We start from the raw sequence: 16,270 nt of genomic DNA, 5'->3' as shown, positions 1-16,270 counted from the left end.
TCAGAAGCGATAGAACTAATTCTCCCAAATTCTTTGCGCTCACCCAAAATCGTCACTTTGAAATCTCGGAAGCATGTCCACCTAGAGAAGATTTGTGACCACCTTTTCGAAACAGAGTAAGTTTCATTTGAAACATCTTTTTAAACGAGCTATAGTTTGGGAAATAATTGCGAAAAAAGCTTCAAATGAGACAGCCTGAATATTATTTCAATCGTCTGATGCTATAATAATTTATAATTTGTTTTTGTATTACCGTCTACGACTATCAGATAACTAAAATGATATTTACCATATCACATATCATATAAATTACATAAAAATATGTTAAGAAAGGCACATGGTGCTGTTTGAAAGATATAAAATGTCATTTATCTTTTTATGAAAAGATGATGCTTTTGAAAGTTACTTTTTACATCAGCAAATCCTTCGATTGATACTAATGGATTTTTGCTCGACAAATATATATTTATTAAACTAACAATAAAAAGTAACTCAGATAATGGTGACCGATTTGTGAACCACCTGATGGAATATTATTAATTTCACGAAATCAAATAGGTACATAAAAATATTAATATAACCAATATCGTCAAGTATTATATGAAAGAAATTGTTCTCGTCATTCAAAGTGCAAAACCAATCAATTAATAGTTGACTAGTTCATAATCGTCAACGATAAAACGAGTCACTTGATCAAACTTTTGCAGGAACACAACGAAGACAATTATTTTTAAAGAAACTCCCAAAATGTCGACGTACTTAGTGGCTCTGATAATTTCCGACTTTGTTTCGGTGAAAGACGCCGGGGAAATTCATGGAGTATGGGCAAGACGAAACGCAATCGAAGATGGAAAATATGCTCTATCTGTTATGACTCCTCTCGTTAATTTTTACGAGATAGCAGTGAATATCTCATACCAGTTGCCTAAACTCGACATGGTTGCGTTACCCGATTTTGTGTCAGGTGCAATGGAAAATTGGGGTCTATTGACATATAAAGAAAGAAACATACTATATGACCATGATTTATCGACCACAGCGTCAAAACAGAGTATAGTAAACGTGATATCACACGAAATCGCTCATCAGTGGTTTGGAAACCTTGTCAGTCCAAAATGGTGGAAATATATATGGTTGAATGAAGGCTTTGCAAGGTATTTCCAATATTTTGGAACTGAACATGTAAGTATACTTATATGTAGGAATTATGTTGTAAACTTTCGACAATATTGATGTTTATGCTACACTTTTAGTTCTTGGAATATATGTATCATATACTAAGTTGATGCACTGTTTTTGACGAGGTCAACTATTTGTTTGTTTCAACTTTTTTAATTAATATAAAATATATCGATTCAGATAATCTAAGATCAGAAATTTTCATATTAAAGTAAACTATATTTTTTGCTGTTATTTATCTTGAAGCGACATTTATTATACAACAATCTAATATTTAAAAAAATGTTTATACATGTAATATCTTGGACAGACTTCATTTTATAGATAGATATCAGACAGTTAAATCTATTATAATTCTTTTAAATTTAAAGTTTCTTTCTATTTCTACGTCTGACAAACAAAGTATCTTATAAAACATTGAAACAAATTTTAGTCATTATTTGAAAATTGTTCTAAATATTGTGAATGTGTTTCATGTTATAAGGAAAGTTTTTCCGTTACATATATACATATGTATGTAACATTCTCCTGAGGAAAAAGTCTTGAAATTCGATAAAAATTTGTTCTAAATTATATATGATATTATACTTAAATTTTTCACATATATTTTAAACAATGTTTTGAAAGTATTATGTTAATATTTAACTCTACTCAGTTCTTTTTATCTTTTTGTATAATTTAATTAGTTAGGCAATTTAAGTTTCAAAAGATCATTACTTCATTGCTTTAAAAATATGAATTGCAGTATATTGGTATAATTACTAATTATAGCAATGTCCCAATTATAATTCCAAATGTACTTCTATGAATTCGTACAATATCAAAAAGTTTTCTTAAAATATTCGTCATAATAGTAAGCTTTTAAAATCGAATTCTGACATTTCTTAAAACTTCTTCTTAATTTATCAAATTTGATACTTCCACAATGGTACTTTTGACAAATCACACAATGAAAGGAATGATTCAGAATTAAATATAAAATATATCTCTTTTATTAGATAACATTAATCGTATTTTCTTAATTGTCAATATTTAAACTGCACAAATATCCTGTCTTCAATATGTGTATGTTGTACATTTCCCAAAAGCTAAACATATAAATGTTTCTTTAACAAATTTTTTTTTGTTATCTAACTGATTAACTTATTACTGCATTCCATACTTTTATTTTAGTCATAAAAGTGATACAACATTATTGATTAAAAATAAAATTTATTAGGTGAAACTTAATAAATGGTCTTTGGAGGCTCAGTTTGTCGTGGAACAGCTTCATTCAGCTTTTGAAACAGATAGTTCAATATCCACTCATGCTATGACCCATGATGTCTGGAGTCCAACACAAATTAGAGGAATATTCGATTCGATATCTTACGCAAAAGCTGCTAGCGTGATAAGAATGATAGAAAAAGTATTGGGTCGTCGTCCATTTTACGCAGCTCTTGCGAATTACTTAAAGAAACGGTAAGATTTGGACTAACAATAAATAAAAGATAAAGTAATATAGTAGTTTCAAAGACATTTCTTTCTCACATACAACTGAATCTCTTAACTCGTTATTAGTCTAGCTTGAGGGAGATTCGAGCAAATCGATTTTTTGTATTTAACACCAGAGGTGCAAGAAACCTTAACACTAATATTTGTACTAAACGATACTTGTTAATGATCGAGCTAATAAATTTTTCCCTTTGCTGAAATATGTCGAAAATATCACTTGCGTTCCTTTGGCGCGAAGTGCCTCAATTAAATCCTAAATTACCCGTAATTCAATTACATATGTATATATGAATGGACTGATAATTGTTCTCAAGAAAGGAATATCAATGAATACAATCAATCACATATATACATATAGCCAAAGCTTCATAATTTTGGGGCTGGGAATCTACCTTCGCCGATTGCTAATCATGAATTAAATGAAAATATAATTAAAATAATATAATAAAAATAAGCAAGTACATTAACATTATCGAAAGTTTCTATAAAGCAGAATTTTGATAATATAATTATTCTTTTAGACAATATGATGTAGCTACGCCAGATGACCTTATTGATGCAATCAGAGAAGAAGTCAAAGATCAGAAAATAAAAGATTCAATTCCCGACATTATAAACAGCTGGACTACTCAGCCTGGTTATCCTGTAGTTCATGCTAACATAGATAATAATCGTTTAACGCTGAGACAACAGAGATTCTTCTTGAATCCAGAAGAATCGCCAACTGATCATATTTGGTATATTCCTATCAGTTGGACGAATCTTAACGATTCAGACTTTCAAGACACAAAACCAAAATACTGGTTCAAGAGTGTTCAAGAAAGCATTATATTACCAAGTAGTGATTTCTACTTGCTAAACATTCAACAATCAGGTAAATAGTTGTACAAATATCCTATTTTCAGAACAATTTTTAAAGGATTGTTTTGGAACTTACTCTGAACAAAATTTATGCTTAATAATAAGCAATTTTAAAACCCTGTTACATAGAAAAAGTTTTATTTCATAAAGTATGACTCAGAATCTTCAGTTATAAGTATCACACCACTTACAGAAGAATAAAACAACTCTGAAAAATTTTTGGACAATTATTAAAATGAATTGTGAAATAATTATTATCTCGTTTAAAACCTTAGAGTGTAAAGAATTTAATAATGTAAAAAATGCTGAAAATCATACTAAAAATCTACACCATTACAAGTAATAAAATTGAATACTTATCTTGCTTATAAAACCTAATATAATATAATATTGTAATAAAATAGTATAAGTATTATACTATTTTAGTTTTACCACTATGTACACCATTATACATTACTTAACTATTACGCTATGTAGATTATGTAGACTGTGAATTGTGGATCTTTATACATTTATAAAAAAAAGATCGCTAGAATGTATGTGAATTGCAAAAATATAAAAAATATCTAAGGTAGACTAAGGTACTTGTTACTCAGTATACAACATATTATAATATAAAATAAAAAATATTAAAAAATATTATAATAGATAAAACAAATCCCCATTTTAAATTTAATTTCTTTATTTATATCTATTTACAAAGACACGTATTTCTTATCTACTAACACATATTTCATTTTTACTTAATAAAAATATAAAGTAAATCGTTTTCAGGGTATTATCGGGTAAACTATGCACCTGATAATTGGAAAGACATAATTAAGTTTTTGAAAAGTGATCGATTTAATATAATACACGAAATTAATCGTGCAGCTCTCATCGATGATTTGTTAAATCTTGGCAGAGCAGGATATGTTGACTACCCTACTGTTTTAAGTGCAACACAATATTTAAGCAAGGAAACCAACTACATTCCATGGCGTGCATTTTTCAACGGCTTGACTTATTTGCATAAACAATTTGAAGGAAAGGAAGGTTACAAAGCGTTTGTGGTATGTATTACAAAGTAAAAAGTAAAGGAAAAAAGCAAGAGATGTCATAAAATAATTGAAGGTACAAGAGATAAACATGATAAGCCACATATTCATTTTTTTTATGGTAGAGTGCTATTTAATACGCTATTAATTAATTGCATATTATTAAAATTGTTCTTTTGTATGATTTTATGATGAAATGTTTATATACTTATCCTAGTCTTATAATATTGCACATAATGTTGCATAATATGCATTTGATTCTTTTTACAAAACTTTGTAGATCTATAATTTGATTTTTCAAGGCTTAAAAGGTTATTCACTTTTCAATTTTATGCAGGCATCTATATATAGGAGATCGTAACAGTTTAAATAAAATTTGTGCCATATTACTTAATTATAGGATGTTTAATTTTAATTTGTAGATTTTATGTTTTACGTAATAAATAACATCTGTAATTTTTGCACGTACAGTACAGAATACAAATTAAAACGAAGCAAATTCTGAAATTCTGAAAAGTAATAATCTAAATTCTTATCCGCCATCTGTGAAATGAAAGTTAAAAATTTAGCAATAGAGCTAAAAAATTATCACTGTCTTGCATGATCTTTAGTTTTCGTTGAGAAAATCAAATTTGTAAACGTTAGTCTTGTAGTAGAGAAAACAAGGTCCATTGAATTTAAAATTGGATCGTTTATATCAAAGTTTACGCTAAAGTTCCAGTTATTTGGATTCATGGAAGAACAAATAGTTTCTATAGCTGGAATTCATATAATATGAATTCACGTTAAGAAAAGTAGATTCGATGCAAAGAAATCTTGAACATTTAATAAATTGTTCACTAACTAAATTTCCATTCCAATAAGTAAGGTTTAAATAAATGGAGTTTTGCTATATATTACTCTAATTGAGTATCAAAGATAAATCTACAAGAAAAATAATTATGTATTTATATTATTTTAATTTTAAGCTGAACGCGGCTTAAGTTGTAGCTTACGATATTATAATTTACGATATAAATTAATATCTTTGAGAAAATAAAGAAGATTTTCATAATGTTTTTTTATGATTTAGATATGTCTAAATCTCATTTGAAAGAGCTAATTTAATTTTGTATTGGGAAACGTTATTATAATTAAGATCTACGGACAGAACACAGTTACAGTGTTTGCACTTATCTGGCTTATTTTTAGTTATAAGAGTGTATTAGTTTAGTGTATCCAATTTTAAGTTTTCCTAATAAAAAAAAAGTGCTGGACTTTTATCAAATATATTTCTACCTGTATTGAATGGAGATGCATTTCTCTAAAAATCGTTTTTCTTCACATATCTTCAGAAATAAAGGTCAAGAGGATTTAAATCAGGGAACCGAACAGGCCAAAGTGTAGAGCTTCTCTTCGACTGATCCATCTATTTCTAAAACAGCTAGTCAAGTGCTCGTGCACTGCGTTGGTAAAATATGGTGGTGCACCATTCTACATGAATTATCTCTTAATGGGTGTGGATTTTCACGTTCCCAGAAACGTTCGTTACGTATATTTGTTATTCCATATTTATAAAATGTTTCCACATCGGTAAATAATATCCTGGCGGAGAAATTGAAGTTGTGTTGGATTTTCCGACTCATTCATTTGCGAAATTCTTTTCTTCAAAGAAAATTTTCTATTTTTAACTCCTGAACTTTCTGAAAGCTATGCAGGTGTGGATTTTCCCCCTTCAATACAGACCATGCGGTGTTGTTGCTGATATCTTCTTCAACAGCACTAATGCTTATACTTAACCTTTTTTTTTTCTTTTTGTACGTGGAGAATTAACTTCAGTTGCACCCCCTTCACGCGCGTTCTCTTGTTCTAAGCCAGTCCTAATATTTCCTGACTATTGAATTGGCGTTAGGGGGGGGGCATTACCCCTAGCGCTGTCTCTCCTTATTGATATTCACCGGAGGCTTGCCTTGTGTGCTTCGACCATCCAGCGCCCCAGAGGGGCCCAAAACTCCAAGGGCGAAAAATGGCTTCGGCGCGTCTCCTCTTCGTCAACGCCTCACGGAGCGGCACCCATTCTAGACCGCTCCGTGATCGCTGCTGCTTAACTTTCGTGATCGGCCGAGAACGAGTGTTTCCAGCGCGGCTAACGGCGTTGACTGCTTATACTTAACCTGAGATTTTCTTGAATACGATGCAGTATTCTATCTCCCAGATCCGGATCGTCGTGTTGAATTCGACCGCCAGATTTTGCAGGTTTCAATGTACTTGTATGTCGCAATCGTTGGGTTATTTTTCAAAATATCTTTACACGGTATAGTCCTATCTTCCCCGTATAATCCCCGTTGCGCTTTTGAACTATTGCCGTCTGCTGCACCGTAACAAAAGTGCATATCCAAAAGTTTTCCAAATGTGTATGACATTTTGTAATAAAAATGGCGCTATAAATAATAAACGACGAATAGTACTGCTACACTGCACACAATACTTACTATAGTAACATACTCCTTTCTGGATTTTTTCTAGTTGCTTTCTTCTTAGTTTGTTTGATTGTTTTTATGTTTTTGATTTGCTCAATGTATCCTGATTCATGTTTGTACTGTTGATGTCGATGCCAGAGAAGCTATTGGAGCCTTCAGCCTTATCAAATTTTGTTCGTTTGATAGATTTTGATTTATTTCAACTAATATCAGTTTCGAGGACTTCATTAACTGTGTTTTCTGTATTTTGGTTTGATTGGTAATTTAATTTGGTTTGATTGTGGCTTTGGCTAAATGCCACATTTGTTTGCATAAAAAATATAAGTGCTTTGGAGATTGGATAAATCCAGTAGGTCATATTTTCGTATGCTATTTTGATTACTTCTAGTTATATGTAAAATCTAATTACTGCTTATGTGTGGAAAATCTTCCTCAATCACACCTGCTCTTAAGAATGTCACTGATGTTTTCTAGCAATGCATGTGAAATCGTTGAATAGACATTGAACAATATGATCCTCTTGTATCTGTGTACCGAAATCAAGCTTGAAGATTGGAACCATTTATTTATATCGCATTGTAGTTGTTGGTAATTTATTTGGCTAGATCTTCAGTAGCAAGAAAAACGCAAATTCCACCGCTAGAAATTCTTCAAATAAAACGTATATTTCTTGGATTTGTAATTTTGTCAATTACAAATGCATAGTCTTTGATTTGAATTCCATGTTTGGCCTCGATAACAATAGCTTGATCTTTTCTTGGAAAGCAGTCACTTAGAACATGACTTTTGCAACTGGAGAAATTGACTGTTGGACATTGAATGGGAACAGTGACTATAGGTAAATGACTTCCGTAGTCAGAAACCATTTCATAATTTTCCAATACTGAGGTGCAATTTATCTTGTACAGTGTATTACTTTTAACCATTCGCTGATCATTAATCACTAACATTTTAGTTGAAGAACCATCTATTATTATAAAATCACTTCGACAATTGACTGAATGTATAGAACTCGCGGAACGGTTTGTTAATACATTTCGATTCAACACGCTCTCCTCGAGACTTCTTTTTGCTTATTTATTATGGACCTTATCGTTTTTCTAACGTACAAGTAGGAAAATTGAGAATATTTTCTGTCTTTATCCGGTTATCTGATGTAGACATCAGATCATACCATAAATAATATATATCGTCTGTTATTTCGACCAATCGCGTCGTCAACGGGAGTCGTAAATTCCCGTTACGATTATAACAATCGACACCACGAATTGATCGATCCCCTGATTTCCGTTGAGATAATAGGGGTGATTGAGTTTGTATAACACTGTGATTCACAGAATTATAAATTATATATTTCCAACACTTAGATTACACTGATGAGTATAGATAAATAGATAATCACTTATCGCACGAAGATAAGATAGATATGTACTCTAGAGCAGGGCTCTTATAATTGGATTTAGTGTATTAGTGGACGTAGCACTATAACATATTTAATAGAGGAGATGTATGCGCGACAATACCGAGAACCGACTCTCGCGTTATGCTTAGACTGCCACGATAGGCGTTAGCATTAGACTTAGTAGTTGACTTTTCCAACGATGTAGAAGAAGTGAAGTTGAGTGACGATGCTGTGTTGGAGGAAAGCTAGTGAAGGGTGTGTCTAGCGCACGGCACCATCGGATTTGTTCATGCCATTTTAGGGCAGGAAGTGAGGACAGTATACATTGCCTCGGATTGGACAAACGAAGGTTGGTGGACTAGGAAGGGTCTTAACCGCCCTCGATAGAAAGTTGCTAGTAGGAAGCATCGTACGTGAGAAAAACTAACTTTCCCGTGTCAAGCCGTAGTGAACAATAGTCTTTAGAAACTGATTTAGAAAAAGACATTTGTTGGGTCTGAAGGATCTTAGCAGGCAAGTTACTCGGGTTTATGACGGGTGCTTAAGGCTATTGAGGGTACGCCGTACGGAAGAGCGGACATCTGGTGTCCGTCTGGCCCGCGGTGTGTGACCTGGGCCAGGCAGAGAGTCGCCCGGCGTAACATCGTCTCTTACTTTTTATTTTAAATTTATAAGTTGAAATCAAATGGCCGAGATCTACGTATGAGTATACCAAAGGAGTATTACACATAGCATCAATACAAAAATCATTGACACTAACCAACATAGTTCTGGAAAAAAAGATAATATATACAAAAGATATGAACAAATATGATAAAATTTTTTCATTTTGAAATTACATACATATGTATATAAACATTACGTATAAGAATGTTTCTTATGGAATACTAATACTTATGCTTTATTAATCTTTACGATTCGACATTTCTGTAATCTCAACTATCAGTTGTAAAATACTCTATACACCTTAAAATCAGTAAAAATGTAAAAATGTAAATACTTTATTTAATATAAATTTATATAAAATAAAGTTATGCCACGTTCAAAGTATATAAATTATAATTAATATATTATTATAAGTATCATATTGTATATATTACTTTTATTGCTATTACATTCCAGCGATATCTAAGCTCGCTCTTAACACCGGTATACAATAAACTTGGATTTGAGGATAAGGAAAATGATGACCACATCACCTTGTTGTTCAGATCACACATTCGCAAGTGGGCATGCCAAGTAAACATAGCAAACTGCAAATCTCGAGCTTTATCTTATTTTAACTCTTGGACCAACAATGAAATAACAATGGCAAGGTCAATATTATTTCTAATTAAATAACGTAATTTTCGAAGAAAGTTTTCAAGTTTACAATAGGATTCCTTAGTATTTAGAAATCCTACATATCTATACAATATATATTACTATATATTACCATATATTAATGAAAATGTTACATTAACGAATAAAAGTTTACTTTATTTTATACTTGTTAAGTTTTATATCATATAAGTCATTAATAGAATCATATATTTAATGTAAGATTATTTTTATTTTTATATAGTTCAATTTTATTGTATATAGTTTTCATAAAATGCTCGCACAATAGGATTTTTTATGGCACTTACTTAAGTATAGATTAACAAAATATTAATATTTCAATATTCAACCTAAATGTGCCACAATTGCTTTCTAGAATTTTGCAAATTAAAGCTATAATTTTTATTTGAGATTTAAACTAAATCAATTAAAATTCTGTGTTACATGTATCATTTGATAATTAAAAAGGAATAGAGTGGACAGTATCACAAAAATTGTAAAATATAATGAAATTATCTTAAATATATAAAATATATCTTAAATTAAATTATCTAGAAGTTATGAAACGTTGATAAACAAGGTTATATGTATTAAGGATGTTATATTCTTTGGATTTCTGAATTACATAAATTTTTTTATCATAAATAACTATGCAGAGTTACATTGTTTCACGCCTTAAACAATTGAAGCTCTTTTTCAAATATCTCAAATACTTTGACATAAGGAGTCTCATTTTGATTATTTGCATTTATTATTTCAATTTGTATAAAAGTTATATCTGCAACATTCTCACTACTATTAAGCAAAGTGTTAATTTATCGCAGAGCTAAATATAATTTCTTAGATGTGTTCGGTACAGTACAATACATAGTTCTATAATAAAATCAATACAGTACTATAATAAATTTTCCTATCTCATATCTTATTAAGTTTCTTTTTTACAAATACATATAAGGAGGTTTGCGGGAGGTACTACTGTATTTACAAACTATGCTAAAATAGATGTTTCATGGATATTATTTTTCAGCTTTCCACCCAATATTCGTAGTGTATCATATTGCACGGTTGCTGAACAGAACGATCCTGAATCCTGGAATCGTTTGTGGGCACTTTATTCAGATACGACATTTTCTGCACAAAAGTTAATAATTCTCCAATCTTTAGCCTGTGCTACTAAAGACGAATTTCTTGACCAGTAAGTTTTTATTTATTAATTTCTATATATAAAGCATTGAGAACAAATATGGATTGAGCCCAGTTTTTTCGAATTTGAGTTTATAGTATCAATTGACTTTACTAAGCTATATTAATCATGCAAAAATGGAGTAATTTATGTTTCACAAATCAAATAATAGTATATTAAATAATAAGCATATTAAATAATAGTAATAATATAACGATAATATAACGGAATCATTCAATTTAATATTACTCAATATTTTGATCTCGCGTTTATTTTAATCAATCAATTACTCAGTTTCATTTTTGTCCTCATGTAATATGTAGAGTATTACAAGAAGTAACGTTTAAGACATTATGATCATATTCTCATTTGACTCAATAAAAAAATTAATATATAATACGAATAGTTGGTTTAAAGATATAATTAATACTAAATAATGTAATAGGTAATTGGCTGTTTAAATAATTTTGTGATTTTTGTGAAGTATATGTTTCCAATGAATATTTTGCAACTCCTGCATACATTTTCAGATTTGTGTCAAACTATACAAATGTGACCACGATAATTGTACCATGTTATACAAAATCTTTTATACAATACACAATATATGTATAAGAAGAGTTTCCATAAGTTAACATACGTGTGGTTCTTCGGCATTCGAGTGTATTTTCAATAGTACATTGCGTTATGTTCTAACGCGACATATCAAGAAGATTCCGGTTCACTTTTTCAGGCCAGACCTGAATTTCCTGAAAAAGTTTCAAGAATTTTCAATGTTCACGAAACATCGGAACAAAGGCCAGCATACTATCAAAAACACGTTCGAAATCTAGAGAACCACAAATATGTCATCTAATAAACAAAGTTCTCATACGTATACAAATATTTTCGTAAGTCATTATTAGTAAGTCTTATAATCAATAATGAGTTCGTAAGTTCTATAATCAATGAAAAACACAAAAATTTATTTTCACGTTTGTAAAAGATATTCTCGATATCTCAACATATAATATCCCATTTTAATCCCATTTCAATATAACAGTGTTATAAATTTGTACTCTACTCTATGTACTTTTTCAAAAGAAAACATATTTTTCATGTTTTACATTACACGACATATATGAGAATATTGTAGTAGTATGTTTTTTGTTTCATTATCGTATGTTCACAGTTATTATCTGTTGCTGAACCATGAATATTCATGCAAATGCATAATTTCGGAGAATGCGAGTAGAGTAATGAAACCTCGATAAAAATTTATATCAGATGATTATAAAGCTGTGTTCTTTATTTCGCATCTTTTGTATTTCAATAATTGTTTAAGTATATGAATTTTTTAAGAAATGAGTTTTGTAGTATATTTTCATTTACAATACAAAATGTATTGTAAATGATTTGATTTTCAATACATAGTAATGTGCCTACGCGATTTTATTATACATTGAACGATGTTTCTTTCACTTTCTGTTTTCTTCTTTCTAGTATAACACCGAAAGGATTGAAATTTAGGATACGTTCATTGGATATTTTTTATTTCTTTAGAAATATATTTGATATGTAAAACCACGGGGCAATATTTCTATATATTTGAAAAAATGAGCAAATGCTAAACATTTCAGTTAAAAATACAAATAGATCGTAGTCAATCGAAGATAAATACGTAGTACATATAACATTTTAGATATTTTGTTGTAAAAGCTTGTACAGGATGTTAAAAAATTATTTGCCATGGCTGTCAGACTTTTATTCCTCGTAACGACTTCTACTCAATGCAATAAAATGATTTGTCCTTACACTTCAAGAAGCAGGTCAATTTTGTAGTAACTCTTTTCAAGTGTGAAATAATTTTTGAACACCATATACATATCTCATTGTTAACGCTTATATGTAGAGTGTATTACGTTTACTTGTTTATCTTTTTCTTTCTAAGGTTACTTCACACAGTACTCTCAGATAAGCAGGTACGATTTGAAGATAGTTCGAGCGTTTTCACTTCCGTTATCAATTCGGGCCCGAAGGGAGTCGAATTCGTAATAAATTTCATTGTAAAAAATTACGAAAAAATGATCAGCTAGTAAGTAAAGTATTGTAAACTATACAAAAATTATTGGGCTTTCGCAGTAATAATTAAAATCATTTTGCAATATTTTCCCTGCAGCTTCCAGCAAATTTCCAGCGTCAACAGTATCGTAAACGCGATTGGAAAAAGAGTATTCACGAACAAAATTTATGCAAAGGTAATTTATTCTTTTTGTATAATCATTATATTCGTTCCAAACGAAGCATTCTTTTCAAAAGATTATTATACATAAATACAAGATTTTTATTATAATATTGGATATGCGAATCTTTTATTTATCTTAAGATTCTGCAATCTGTAGCATAAAGTTTAAACTAGAGCTGTCTTGCATAATTGAGGTAATATTATTAGTGCCATTCTACAAATTACAAATTACCTGATTATTTTATTTAAGAAAAAATTATAAACTTGTAAAGATTTGTAACTTGTCAAGAATTGTAATTTGTTAATTTATTAATATTATTAATTACATAATATTAATAATTAGTTAAATTGGTTATGCAAGAATGCTCAGATAGTAATTTTTTATAATTATTTCTGAGATTAATGTCGCTTTCTATAAGTATGCCTAATTCTATATATATTGTAATTTCTCAACAAATTTAACATCGTTATTTCACATTCTCCGAATGTTATCGATTAAATTTTAACTATTTTTATTTATTATTACTTAGTCCGTGCCTTTCGACTTTGGATGAACTTTCGGTTTTACATCTCTTATACCTATTTCGTTTCTTATATATCTACCTCCCCTCTTATCCGCTCTATTATATTGCACTCCCTTAATTATTCTATCTCAAAAAACTAAAAACTAAAAAAACTATAAACTAATGACTAAAAAACTATTACAACTTTGGGCTTTTGCCTCCTTGTTGTGCTTCCTTCTTGTCGTTCTTCCCCGTCTTGTATTGTCCTTCTCTTCTCTATTATTGCTTTTAATTCTGTTAGTCCTTCTCCAGTCTCCTTTAGTGTTTCTTCTATGTCCTTTGGTCCTCCCGTTATTTCACATTCTTCTATTACATGTCTCTGGTCTTCTTCTTTCCTTTTACATAGTCTGCATCTTTTTCTCCCTCTTCTTTCCATTATTCCCTTGTTTTGGTCTCATTTCCACATCTAATATTTTTCTGTCCTTCCACTTCATCCTCCCTTCTAAGTACTTTAGTGACTCTTCTTTGGCGATTTTTCTGTAATGTATGTTATATTTGGATTCCCTTATCCTTTTCCCCCTCTCTTCTGCTTCTCTCTTTCTTCTTTCTTCTACAATTTGGTCTGCTGTCGTCCTTTTTTGCTCTTTTCTTGCTTCCATCTGTATCCCTCCATTTCTCCTCTAGTCCCTTCTTTCTCCTTCTTGCTCTTTTCCCTTCTTGGCCATTTCCCCAGTTTCTCTCTCTTTCCTTCATACCTTGCTGCTCTTTTTAATACTTTTTCTTTGATTCCTTTTAGCTTGCATTCTTCTATCAATATATAATTTGGTGTTGTCATATCTAAACCTAAGATCCATTTCACATATCTTCTTTCTATTCTATCCAGTCTTTCTTCCATGTTCCAGGCCCATACCTCTGACCCAAACAGCGCCACGCTCCCTACCAGTGCTCCAAACATCTTCACTCTCGTCTTGTAGTCCTGTTTGAATATTCTTTCTCCCACGCTGCATGTTTTCTTCATTGCTATTGTTGCTCCCTTTTTCCTGTCTTGTATGTGTTTCTCATCACTGCCGTTTTTCTGTAGTATGTGCCCTAGGTATCTTATCTCGTCCACTTCTTCTAATTCTTGCTCTCTCCATTTCCACTTTCTTTGCCTCCTTTTGTTCCTTCTTTTTTTGAAAACTACTATCTTGGTCTTTCCCGTGCTCAGTTCCAATTCGGCTTCCTTTAAAAATTTTTTGAATCTCTTTAGCATTTCCTTTAGCTCCTCTTCTCTATCCGTCATCAGCACAATATCGTCTGCATATGTCACTGGCCATACTTTTCTTTCTCCTACCACTATGCCCCCGGCTTGTCCTTTCCTTAGTTTTTCTTCCAGTCCTGCCACGTAGATGTTGAATAACGTCGGGCTCAACGGGCACCCTTGTCTGATTTCATTCACTGTCCAAAACTCTTTTGTGTTATGGTTCTTGATTCTCACCACATTCTTTGTTTCTGTGTATATCTCTTTAATCCTTCGGGTTAGTTTTTTGCTAATCCCCATTTTTCACATTTTCTCCTCCAATCTTTCTGTCTAGTCTGTCGAACGCCGCTCTTAAGTCCGCAAAGCAGGCATATAGTTTCCCTTTTTCTCTACTCAACTGTTTATCTATGGTATGGTTTATCACAAATACCGCGTTGGTCACTCCTCTTCCTTTTTGTAAATCCGAATTGGCTCTCTTCCAGTTTGGTTTCAATCTCTGCCTGCAGCCGTTCGTCCAGAAGCCCCCAATAGATCTTGTATGCTGTGTCCATTAATGTTACTCCTTTGTAACTCTTCGCTACTCTCTTGTCCCCCTTCTTGTATATCGGACATATATCTTTATATACCTTTCTTCCGATTTTCTAGTATCCCCTCCCCATTCCATATTTTCCTTAACAACTCCCATAACGCCTCCCCCACTTCCTTCGGTGCATACTTCCATACCTCATTTTCTAACCCGTCTTTCCCCATTGCTTCCTTTTCCTTCAAGTTTCTTAGCTGGTAGATTACCTCTTCCTTCTTTATATTATCTTCTCTCTCCTCCATTATTTTCACTTCCGCTCTATGCTCCTCCGTTTTTCTGCCCTCTTTGTGTTCTGTTCCTTCTAAAATTTCCATAAAGTGACTTTTCCACTCTTCTTCGCTTATATCTTCATCTATGCCCTCTCTTCTTCTTCTGTATTTATTTATGTATTTCCACGCTTCTTGTTCTGTTTTGGTCTTCTTTATTTTATCCATTTCTTCTTCTTCGTGTCTTTCCTTTCTTTGTTTGCACCACTGTTTGAATGCCTTTTTTCCCTCTATGAGTGCCTCCCTGTTGCGTTTTCCTTTCATAAACTTTGTCATCTTCCTTCTCATCTCTCTTTTTCTTTCTTTCTACTCCTTGTCGTAACACGCTTTCTCTCCCATGCCCTATTTCCTTATCTTCACTTTCTTCTTTGGCATTGCTTCGTTTATCTTCTTTTTTATTTCTGTCCACATTTCCTCTACTGTTCTTCCCTTGCAGGTCCAGTCTTTACATTCCTCCAAGTATTTTTCCACACTTTCGTTTATCCATTCCCTTTTTTCCTTCTCTTCTTTCTTTTCCTC

General features: G+C 31.5%; 1 protein-coding gene across 4 annotated transcripts in view; it reads left to right on the top strand.

The window, feature by feature from the left end:
* LOC117162006 (putative aminopeptidase-2) overlaps positions 1 to 16,270 on the top strand; it is a 73,286-nt gene that overhangs the window by 32,501 nt on the left and 24,515 nt on the right. For all 4 annotated transcript variants that reach the window (XR_013058130.1, XM_033343816.2, XM_033343815.2 and 1 more), the window contains exons 14-21: positions 708 to 1,182; positions 2,399 to 2,640; positions 3,195 to 3,547; positions 4,309 to 4,586; positions 9,555 to 9,748; positions 10,780 to 10,947; positions 12,866 to 13,009; positions 13,094 to 13,172. Coding sequence is in view for 3 of the 4 variants with exons in the window: in XM_033343816.2 (XP_033199707.1) it covers positions 708 to 1,182; positions 2,399 to 2,640; positions 3,195 to 3,547; positions 4,309 to 4,586; positions 9,555 to 9,748; positions 10,780 to 10,947; positions 12,866 to 13,009; positions 13,094 to 13,172 (1,933 nt within the window). In the remaining variant the exon portion in view is untranslated. The remainder of the gene's footprint in view (positions 1 to 707; positions 1,183 to 2,398; positions 2,641 to 3,194; positions 3,548 to 4,308; positions 4,587 to 9,554; positions 9,749 to 10,779; positions 10,948 to 12,865; positions 13,010 to 13,093; positions 13,173 to 16,270) is intronic.

Source organism: Bombus vancouverensis, chromosome 1 (assembly GCF_051014615.1).
Source record: "Bombus vancouverensis nearcticus chromosome 1, iyBomVanc1_principal, whole genome shotgun sequence".
Lineage (NCBI taxonomy): Eukaryota > Metazoa > Arthropoda > Insecta > Hymenoptera > Apidae > Bombus > Bombus vancouverensis.
This window is presented reverse-complemented; position numbering and strand designations above follow the sequence as displayed.